This window comes from Hyla sarda, chromosome 4 (genome assembly GCF_029499605.1).
Source record: "Hyla sarda isolate aHylSar1 chromosome 4, aHylSar1.hap1, whole genome shotgun sequence".
Taxonomy (NCBI): Eukaryota; Metazoa; Chordata; class Amphibia; order Anura; family Hylidae; genus Hyla; species Hyla sarda.
The window spans coordinates 407,461,562-407,473,181 of NC_079192.1; the positions used below are offsets into that span (position 1 = coordinate 407,461,562).

At 46.2% G+C, this 11,620-nt stretch overlaps 1 protein-coding gene across 1 annotated transcript; it reads left to right on the forward strand.

Moving 5' to 3' along the window:
* The first annotated feature begins 8,971 nt into the window (after positions 1-8,971).
* LOC130267580 (E3 ubiquitin/ISG15 ligase TRIM25-like) lies at positions 8,972-10,750 on the forward strand. The gene has a single exon (XM_056517584.1). The coding sequence runs from the start codon at positions 9,003-9,005 to the stop codon at positions 10,629-10,631; it is 1,629 nt and encodes a 542-aa protein (XP_056373559.1). The 5' UTR covers positions 8,972-9,002; the 3' UTR covers positions 10,632-10,750.
* The last annotated feature ends 870 nt before the right edge of the window (positions 10,751-11,620 follow it).

An 11,620-nucleotide genomic window follows, 5' to 3' on the forward strand; every position in this document is an offset into this window, starting at 1 on the left:
AAATCAAATTTTTATTTATTTATTTTTTCTATCAATCGTCCATGTTTTAGAACAATTTTCTTCTTCTGTTTAGTTGGTAAATGTAGTTTTGTTCATAGCCAAGAAAAAGCAATGGCAGTGCTGAGCATTGGAGACTAGCCTGTGCTATTAGACGGGCAATCGGTCAGTATAACCCCTGCTGCTGTAGGAGGGGTGATGGGCGGTGCGGCTTCAGCACGAGTAGTGCTAATGTGTAAAGTGGTAAACGTCAACGACAGTAGAAGTGAAAAGAATCGCACTCACCACAACAACGTCCCCGAAATATTGGCTCTTTAGTCCAAGATACAGATGGAGCAGCGTATACAGGAAAAGGCAATTCCGTGGAGCGGGGAGTGAGAGCAGCCGCTCTCGAGATGCAGGGGCACACAGGAGGAGTGGCAACTAGTTTCACGACGACGCTTCTTCCAGCCAAGTGTGTGCCGCTCCACGGAATTGCCTTTTCCTGTATACGCTGCTCCATCTGTGTCTTGGAATAAAGAGCCAATATTTCGGGGACGTTGTTGTGGTGAGTGCGTTTCTTTTCACTTCTACTGTCTTTGAAGTAGTTTTGTTCATCCTGAGCTTTCTGGTTCATGAACAGAATACCAAAACTACAGTAATAACTGACGGAGATGCCGGAGGGGGATGTAACTGCAAAACAATGCAGATTTTACAGAATTTACAGGACACAATGGCAAACCTCAGCCCCTCTTTAATGAACGTTCTGACAAAGGTATACATCCAGGGTCTTCTCTATATACCGTTTTAGGTTTCTGTAGACATTCTGTACATATATATTGAGATCCTGCAAGTAGGAAAAGGGGACCTACAGGCTCCTGGTAGAGGAGGAAGATTCTACTGCTACCGCCGAGGTCACGGGGGCCGGAGCATTGTGACGTCACGGCCCCGCCCCTGTGTGAAGTCATGCTCCGCCCCCTCAATGCAAGCCTATGGGAGGGGGCGTGACAGCTCCGGCCCCGTGATCGCCAGTAATCAGACCCGGAACAAAAATGCTCCGGGGACTGATTGCAACCGGGGTGCTGCGTGCAAGATCACGGGGGTCCCCAGCGGCGGGACCCCCGCGATCAGGCATCTTATCCCCTATCCTTTGGTCTTAGCGCTGGAGTACCCCTTTAAATGGGCACTGTCATTAAACATGATTTTTTATATTTGATTCTTTATGCCAAATAAATAACTTTTGTTATTGGCTTCCATTTAAGAAGAAAAAAAAATGGTTTTATGTTAGTTTTTTGACTGTATACTTCTGCCACCAGGGGTCTCCCTCCTTGGCCAGAACACATTCCGTCTGGTCATAATCTCAGATTTTGGTCTCCTGCCGGTAAGGGCAGGAGACAAAACTCAGGGAGTGTTTTTATCTGTGCTGAACTTGATTGACAGCTACAATGAGCCTCACTGAAAGCAGCCGAACAGACTAAAGGCTGAACAGAACCTCACTGAAAGATACACAGACTGAAAGCTGCTGCAAAGAGCTTGAGGTCTTCTATTAATCACAGCACTGCAACGATGTGAGGGCAGAAGTGTTCCCCTTGCAGGCTTCAGTGACATCATGACAATGCAAAGGGAAATCTTCAGCTCACCTCTCGTTGGTCTTGCACGGATCCTCAGCCTGGCCCAGCTTGATACGTAACAGTAAAAAAAGAGTGTACTTGATCCAGCAAGTCCTTAAAAGTTGCAAGACGAACACACATCATACCACCTGGCCGGTGACACACTCCCAATGGACGCGTTTCGAGCGAAGATACCTTCACCCTGACATTGGTGTACGGTTTTATTCACCCTCCAAGGTACCATCAGAGAGGGTATTCGGGTCAGCAGATGGTGTAGTCACACGATAGCAGATAAACCAGTCCTTTACAAGTGTAGAATACAATACATTTCTGAAAATGAATAAGACATGGACTTATGAGAATATTCACACACTTCCAGCTGATGCCATTGGATAGATCTGCCATGCAGCGACTGTCTATTTACACTGGTCCAATGAATCCGCTGCTGCTGTCGACCTGTCAATCATGTTTAATACTGTCCACAACGTAGCAAGATGTGTACACCGGCACCGCCAACCAAACTGAATCTCCTGCCGTAATTAACTACTGAAAGTCCCGAACACCTGTATGCACAGACTTCCCCTTCTGGGCAACACAAGGTAGTGCTCACGTGTGTGGAACGTTCCAAACAGATACAACCACTTCATAGAATATGATAAAGAAAAACGGAGCACATACCACGTTAAGATGCCTTCATTTTCTTTATTGCTTCACATCGGGGTAAGCGGTACAGGGGTTAGGAGAGTGGATGGGTGCTTCGGGGGAACCACGGGCAACGGTCCGTATCACGCTAAATCGTGCTTCATCAGGCCCTCAGGGCCTGATGAAGCGCGATTTGGCGTGATACGGACCATTGCCTGTGGTTTCCCCCGAAGCACCCGTCCTCCCTCCTAACCCCTGTACCGCTTACCCCGATGTGAAGCAATAAAGAAAATGAAGGCATCTTAACGTGGTATTTTTAATACTGTACTGATGCTACTACTAGACCTACAAAACCGCACATCTCCTGCTTTTTCCATCATGTTCTGTACTGTACTGCTACTACTACTACTACAAACCAGCGGGCCTCTCTTACCAACGTTACTGCTCTATCAAAAGAGACATAGGGGACCGAGGCATTTTCCTTGGATATGCCATCGCTCACCAACAAACCATTCCGATAGGAAAGATGTTGAATAAGACCAAACTTGCCGATTTCTCTCTTGGTTACTATGTTGTAAAAGGGGGCCCTCAATCATGCCCAAGCCAACCTCCTTGACAATCTTATCTTACAGGACATTCAGATGCTCCCTGGGGGGCTTGAGATTATCAGAGAAGGCGGGTAGGGAGTGACAACACACATGGAATAAAAGAACGGTAAGAAAAATCCTCCTACAAGAAAAATGCCTCCTCTCTATTGGGATATTGTTGGAGCCAGGGGACCATCGTGATCACTCTTACTGAGGTCTATTCTGTCAGGTTCTCCAGCTTGTTTTGGCTTGTGCCGACATCTTACCTGTGAGGAGAATTTGTGTGTAATCTATTTTATATAAAAGATTTGCTATATATGTATATGTGTGCCACGATGCTTTCCCATGCTGGGAGCGGGTGACCACTATTCTCATCATAGCATTTAAGCTGTCTTCTTGTCCCTCTGTATTGTTACAGAATAAAGTTACTTGCATATAAATCCTGGATGATCTCTCATGGATAGCTAAAGATTCTCCTGACAGCACCGCTGCGTTCCCCCGCAAGAGGAGCATTCGTGCTTGTACTTACGCAAGCTGAAAAACTTGCCTCCAAGATGCCGTATGGCCAATGACCCCAGGTTGGCCCTTGAGAAAAAGGGAGACACTTTCTGAGCCATCATAAGTCGCAGCCACACATTCGTGGCCTTGGCTCCCCCCCCCCCCCCTTTAGGCTGTAGGGCCAACCAGGGCCCATGCCTACCGATACTACAGGAGTCTGGTCAGGGAAAGAAGACAACAACACAGCTCCTCAACCCAGCAAGTAGATGGGAAATAAACCTTACGAAAGAGTAGCCTTACAAAAAGAAACAATTCTGTGCACATTCCCACTATTGACAAAAATAGGGGGAGAAGGGTGGGTGTCTTTTTTCTCTTTTTTTTTCTGCTCTGGCCAACCCTTCCCCAAGACTCCTATGAAATCCTCCTCATCCCCAGTCCTACTCCCTCCAGTACCAACTGATCCCGAACCCCCCCCCCCCAAAAAAACAAACAAACCACCTTTACTGATACTCTTGCCCTCCTTCCGTTGGTTGACAAGGTTCTGCAACCATGTGGCTGCAGCAATCTTGGAACCCATCCAACTTCCCTTATGGCTTCTTACCTAGATCCCCAGCTTTGTCACTTCTTCTTTTGTAGAAATGCTGCAAATTTTTCATCAGATATAAACCTTTTAATGGTTGAGGGCTGAAACTGCACCAAATCTACTGCACAACCTGCAGAAAAGCTAAAAGTGAAAGGAATTAACTATGAGCTCGACAGTGAAAAAATTTAGCCTGACGTGAACACGTTTTTGCAGTACAGTTCCCGTATCAGGTTTATGATGAAAAACGGATTACTCAAAACCTGACTAAACTGTATCAAAACGTGTGCACAAATTTTAACCCTTATACAGTTAAAAACCATATACAGTTTGAAAAATGATGTCCGGTTGCATCCGTTTTTTAAGAAAAAAACGTATACCTTTTTAACTTTTCCCTCCATTATGAATAACTGAAAAACTGTGCAAAGTCAAAAACCATATGGTGCAAACCGGATGGAACTGTACGCACATACGGTTCTGTACGGTTCCCATTAACTCCCATGTATACGGTTACGGTTTCATACAGTTTTTCACCCAGACCAAAAACCGTGGTAGGCTACGGTTTTGGGTACGGAAAAAAACTGACAAAACCGTACAGGATGCAAAACGGATGGAGAGTCAATACATACTGTTTTCAATACAGTTCCATATGGTTTTCACATTGAAAACGTATACGGGAACTGTATTGCAAAAACGTGGTGTGAATGCAGCCTTAAAGCGGTTGTCCAACAGAAAGTGTGTTTAAAAAAAAAAAAAAAAAACATACTGAGGCTGCCTGCTTAATCAGAAGAAAAACTGAACTTACCCCCCCCCCCCCCCCCCGCTCCCCCACTAGAGATGTAAAATTTCTGGAAATTTTGAAGCCATGTAAATAAAGTTGTTGTTTTTTTAAATGTTATTAAAAAAAATGCAGAGAGGAATAATTTTAAAAATATTAAATATTTTCAATGTTATCTGTGATAGGGAGAACATTATTTGTGCTAGGGAGAACATGTATCTGTGATGGGGAGAACATGTATCTGTGATGGAGAATATTAGGAGAACATCTCTCCAAGATGGCCGCCGCAACAGTCTTCGGGACCGCTGCCGACTCCACTCCTGCTCCGATGAACGCTCAGGCGAGTGCCCGAAGCCCCTGTTCTCTCCAGCCTCCTCTCCCTTCTGATACTGAATGGGGAGATTCTTTGGGTGAAGCTGCTCCCTGTACCCCGGCTGTAGAGGATCCAAAATAGTGGCAAATGGAACCTGTGGCAGCCTCCCCCTCATGCCTGGTCCCTCTCCTCTGCCCTCCACGAGCCATTAGAAGAGCAAGGGTGTATGACCAGGGTCTCTCCTCCCTTCACAGTGCCTTCCACGCTCCCAGTGAGGGCTGCTGCCCTGGCCTCCCCACCTCCACTTGCACCCAGGGATGGTTCACTCAGAAAGACTGCCTCTTCCAATGTCCGCCTGGCCCTAGCAACGGACTCTGGCTGCTGACTTTTCTCACCCGGCCCCCCAAGCCCGTGCAGCTCTTTCTCCACCTATACTATCTGCACCTACTAGCTCTGCCATGATGGATGCTTTGCAGGCTTCCCTTCAATGCTCAGTACACGCGGAGCTACAACTTCTGTTTCCTCATCCAAGCACTGCCTGCCAAGCAGGACCTTAATAAAGCATTACAGCACATAGAGGTCTTGCAACAATAGGTGGGCTCCAATATCGATCGGCTAACAGTCCGAGCTTGTGCCATGTAACCTTCCACATCCCTCCTCTCTTCCCGGATTGACTCTCCTGCTAGATGACCAAGAAAATAGAGGGCAACGATATTTGCCAAAAAGGCCTCCCACATGATGTTCTCCAGCGCTGGGTTATTGACGTCTTCAATATTGTCACCTTTTGGCTGACAGATGCCTGATTTGCCTTCGACAGGGTGCACAAAGGGGCCCTGAGCGGATGAGCCCTTGTGATGTACTATGCCGTCTCCACTATTATTACGACAAGGAACTTGCGGGCAGTGCATGACTATTGACTATGAAGGTGCCCAGGTACGCCTGTTTCCTGATGTCTCTGCTTGCACCCACTACATGAGACTGCTTTTTCAACCTCTCCTGGTGAAAATTCGGGATTCTGGCTGCACCTAGACTTCCTGCAGCTCAGGCCCCCCCGGGCCCACACCTGGCTGGGTCTCTCTCTCTGGAAGCCTAACCTCTCTTGTGATGGCGATCAGTCTTCTAGTTGATCCCTTTAACCATTATCTGCTGTTGTTTGTGATACCCTACTGTTTGTAACGGCTGTCCTTTTGGTGCACTCCTCCCAAGCTATGCATTCCGTAGCCTCCCCCCTCCCTCAATATCTGCCCCAGTCTTACCTAAATGACCCTGTTTAACTGGCTCATCTTTCTTTTCCTTATGGGGATGTTCTTTTTTTTTTACTTTCTATTCTTTATTAATGATTTGATCGATACCTCTAGCCCGGCTATAGCAAGTCAGAGTTTTCTGGGAAGAGGAAGCACAGTCCCTTAAATTGCCTATTACAGAGAAAGAATTCTCCACAATGATCAAATATACGCAGACAGTTAAGGCATCAGGCCCGCACAACTTTTCTCTATGCCTCACTTTTTACGGGCCTACAATGCTCTGTACGGCGACACTCCTGCAAGACGCCACGAGGGCCCACGTCACAGTAATCCCTAAAGAGGGGAAAGATGCCAATCTCTGTATCAGCTACCGCCAATGTAGACCTCATACTGTTTGCCAACATTTTTGCTACTGGATCCCCCATAACAACGCCTTTTCAGTACTCTTTCCTTTTTTTCCCCACATAGATATGAATGGAGGGGGTTTGGTGTGACATCACGAACAAAGAAGCCTCAGGCTTCAATGTTCCCTGCAGCTGGACCCCCGCGATCAGAGATGTTATCCCCTATCCTTTGGATAAGCGCTAACGGAGGAGATTTATCAAAACCTGTCCAGAGGAAAAGTTGCTGAGTTGCCCATAGCAACCAATCAGATTGTTTCTTTCATTTTGCAGAGGCCTTGTTAAAAATGAAAGAAGCAGTCTGATTGGTTTTGATTAATTTCCCCCATCATGTCTAGAGGTGGAATATCCCCTTAACCCCTTCAGGACACAGGGCGTATGCATACGCCCTGCATCCCGAGTCCTTAAGGACATGGGGCGTATGCATACGCCCGTGGGAATTCCGGTCCCCGCCGCTAGCCGGTTGGGGACCGGACCGGGATGCCTGCTGAAACCAGCCATGTTGGCCATCGCAGAAAATCGCATGTCAATTCAGACATGCGATTTTCTGCTATTCCGGGCTAATTGGGTCTCTGGTGACCCGATCACCTGGAAAATAGGGATGATCGGAGCTGTCAGTGACAGCCCAGATCATCCTGAGGGCTAGGAGCGAGGTCGCAGTGCTGCGACCTCCTCCTATCCCCTGCCATTGGTCAGAACTGACCCTGGATGTCGTGGGGAACGTGGGGAGAAGATGGAGGCCGGTACCTGGAGGAGAAGATGCTTGGGGACCCCCGATCGTCGCTGGAGACAGGCACAGGTTGGGAAACGAGGGGGGGGGGGGATGAAAGTGAAAGTAAAGTGATCTTTACTGTGGCAACCACTAGGAAGGCCAAACTGCAACTCCCAGCATGCTGGCAGTTGTAGTTTTGCAATATCTGGAGGGTCACAGTTTGGACACCACTGTTACAGTGGTGCCCAAACAGTAGCCCTCCAGATGTTGCCAAAATACAACTCTCAGCATGCCTCGACTGCCCAGGCATGCTGGGAGTTGTAGTTCTGTAACATCTGTCCCTTCAGATTTTGCAATTTTCATGAAATTTTAGAAAAGTGCTGCTCTACTTTGAAGCCCTCTAATTTTTTCAAAAAGCAAAAATATGTCCATTTTATGATGCCAACATAAAGTGGACATATTGTATTTGTGAATAAAAATAAAATTTATCAAGAATATCCATTTTCCTTACAAGTAGAGAGCTTCAAAGTTAAAAGAATTCAAAATTTTCATGAAATTTTGCGATTTTCCACCAAAAAAGGATGCAAGTAACGCCGAAAATTTACCACCAAAATAAAGTAGAATATGTCAAGAAAAAAAACAATCTCAGAATCAGAATATTCGGTAAAAGCGCTTTCGATATTTGGTAAAAGCGCTTTAATTCGTAAAGCGACGGTGGTCAGAATTGCGAAAAAGGGCTCAATCCTTAAGGTGAAAAAGGGCTGCGTCCTCAAGGGGTTAAGTACCAGAGTGTCCTGACTTACGCGTACGTCAAGGGTCCTTAAGGGGTTAAGTTGCCTATTACAGAGAAAGAATTCTCCACAATTATCAAATATACGCAGACAGTTAAGGCATCAGGCACGGACGACTTTTCTCTACATCTCACTTTTTACGGGCCTACAATGCTCTGTACGGCGCCGCTCCTGCAATACGTCATGAGGGCCCACGTCACAGTGATCCCCAAAGAGGGGAAAGATGCCAATCTCTGTACCAGCTACCGCCAATGTAGACCGCATACTGTTTGCCAAAATTCTTGCTACTGGATCCCCCATAACAACGCCTCTGCAGTACTCTTTCCTTTTTTTCCCCACATAGACATGAATGGAGGGGGTTTGGTGTGACATCACGAACAAAGAAGCCTCAGGCTTCAATGTTCCCAGCAGTTGGACCCCCGCGATCAGAGAGGTTATCCCCTATCCTTTGGATAAGCGCTAACGGAGGAGATTTATCAAAACCTGTCCAGTGGAATAGTTGCTGAGTTGCCCATAGCAACCAATCAGATGGCTTCTTTCCTTGTTAAAAATGAAAGAAGCGATCTGATTGGTTTTGATTCATTTCCCCCATCATGTCTAGAGGTGGAATATCCCTTTAAAAACAAATCCCAAAAATAATGTGGAGTTGTTGTTTTTTCCCATTCCAAAAAGATTAAAATCATTAAGAACTGTCCTGACCCTCTTATGGATACAATAGAAAAAATGTTTTAGGTATACTTTCCAGAATACAGTGATAAAAAGCAAAACAAAGAATAAAAAAGCACATAAGGGGTTAAGTGAAGGGGTGTGACTGCAATCTTGCTGTTCATCCAGCCTCAGTGCTCAGTTTCATTCCTTCCAGTGTCAGCCATGGCGTCTGCTGATCTGAGAGACGAGCTGCTCTGCTCCATCTGTTTATCTGTATTTAAGGATCCTGTAATGCTGAGATGTGGACACAACTTCTGCCGGGTCTGTATTGATCGTGCGCTGGATACACAGGACCAGTCTGGACTTTATTCCTGCCCTCAATGCAGACAAGAGTATCAGGAGCGGCCGACACTGATGAGGAACATAAATCTCCATAATATAGCAGAACGTTTCCTGGTTTCTCGAGACACCATCACCGGGATCTGCTGCACTTACTGTGTGGACTCTCCTGTCCCTGCTGTGAAGTCCTGTCTGCACTGTGAGGCTTCTCTGTGTGATAAACATCTGAGAACTCACAACAACTCACCTGAACACGTCTTATGTGAACCTACAACTTCCATGGAGAACAGGAAATGTTCTGTCCATAAGAAGGTCCTGGAATATTACTGCGCTGAGGACGCTGCTTGTATCTGTGTGTCCTGCACTTTGGTCGGAGAACATCGGGGACACCAGGTGGAGATGATGGATGAGGCCTCTGAGAAGAAGAAGAAGAAACTGAGAAATGACCTCCAGAAACTGATCACAAAGAGAGAGGAGACTGCGGAAATACTCCAAGATCTGGAGGAACACAGGAGAAAAGATCAAGAAAGAGCAGATGGAGTCATCAAGAGAGTCACTGCCCTGTGTACAGACATGAGGAGACGGCTGGACGACCTGGAAAAGAAGGTCGTGACTGAGATCTCCAGGCAGGAAAAGTCAGGGTCACTTCCACTGTCTGCTCTGATCCATCAGCTGGAAATAGAGAAGGACGAGCTGTCCAGGAAGATGAGACACATTGAGGAGCTGTGTAACATGACGGATCCACTGACTGTCTTACAGGAACCAGACACAGGTGACTTGTGTGATCCTGAGGAGGGGGGAGGGGATGAGGACACAGGGGGACATGATAAACAGCTCCGTGATGTAGATAATCTGGATGTGACTGAGATCTCGGACACATTCCGCACATTATGTGACCTAATATCAGGTATAAGGATCTATGGGGAGGGTCCTGCAGACATATTACTGGATATAAACACAGCAGCTGATAATCTCCGTATATCAGACGACCTGAAAACTGCAACCGGGACACAAGAGAAGCAGAAGCGTCCAGAAACAGCAGAGAGATTCCAGAATTATTATCAGGCGATGAGCAGAAGGAGATTTACCTCAGGACGACATTACTGGGATGTGGAGATCAGTAGATCAGGTAATTGGATGGTGGGGATGTGTTATCCCAGTATAGACAGGAGGGGAGATCAGTCACCCATTGGTCATAATAAGAAGTCCTGGAGTTTGTGTAGGAAGTGGACATGGTCTAATAGTCACTTTTTAGTGATACATGACAGTAAAGAGATCCGGTTACCTGACAATATCTCCAGTGATAGATTTAGGATCTGTCTGGATTACAAGGCCGGGCAGCTGTCCTTTTATGAGCTGTGTGACCCCATCAGACACTTACACACCTTCACCACCACCTTCACCGAACCCCTTCATGCTGCATTGTATGTATATAATGGTTCTATAAAGATATTAAGGGGCAAAGCTAGAAGAAACCATCAATACCTAAAAAATACATCTGGAAACTTGTGACATCCCAAAGACTGCCATTTAACGGATGGATATAGGAGTTATTCACTTTTTGGACTTATTTCTGGACTATTCTGATCACATTGTACTTCACCTCCATTAAGTCTCCACAGATCAATAAATCTCTGTTACACATTTTGTCAGGTGTCCTTTTATGAGCTACATCACAGAGAAGGGAATCTGAAAGTCTGAATATTCATGAAAATCTGAAAAATGGTGATCTGTTGAGTTCCAATATGGAAGGTCCTCCAGGATTAGGAAGGATGTAGGAAATCTCTTACAGAGATTACTAAATTACATGATATCTACACATGTAATTCTGGATTGGATATCAGTCATGGGTGGAGAACCTATGCTTGCCTACAATCCTGAATTTGCCAGGACTGTTCCTTTTTTTTTTTTTTTTTTTTTTAAAGGGGTGCTCCCGTGGAAAACTTTTTCAGCTCTCTGCTGACCTCTGCTGTCCATTTTAGGAACTGTCCAGAGCAGCATATGTTTGATATGGGCATTTTCTCCTGCTCTGGGCAGTTCCAAAAATGGACAGCAGAGGTCAGCAGAGAGCACTGTGGTCATGACATCAGAGAAATACAAAAATAAAAGCATTTCTTTTGTAGTATATAGCTCTAAAAAGTACTGGAAGGATTAAGATTTTTTAATAGAAGTAATTTACAAATCTATTTGACTTTCTGGCACCATTTGATTTTAAAAACAAAATAAAAAAATAAAGTTTCCCATAGGAGGACCCCTTTAACCCCTTAACGACGCGGTCGCGGCGATGTGCGGTATTAACCCTTTAGAAGCGGCGGTCAAAGCTGACCGCCGCTTCTAAAGCGAAAGTGACCCGGCTGCTCAGTCGGGCTGTTCGGGACCGCCGCGGTGAAATTGCGGCGTCCCGAACAGCTGACCGGACACCGGGAGGGCCCTTACCTGCCTCCCCGGTGTTCGATCGGCGAATGACTGCTCCGTGCCTGAGATCCAGGCAGGAGCAGTCA

Excerpts from the sequence above, each read along its gene's own strand:
- LOC130267580 (XM_056517584.1), top strand. The coding sequence starts at position 9,003 with ATGGCGTCTGCTGATCTGAGAGACGAGCTGCTCTGCTCCATCTGTTTA.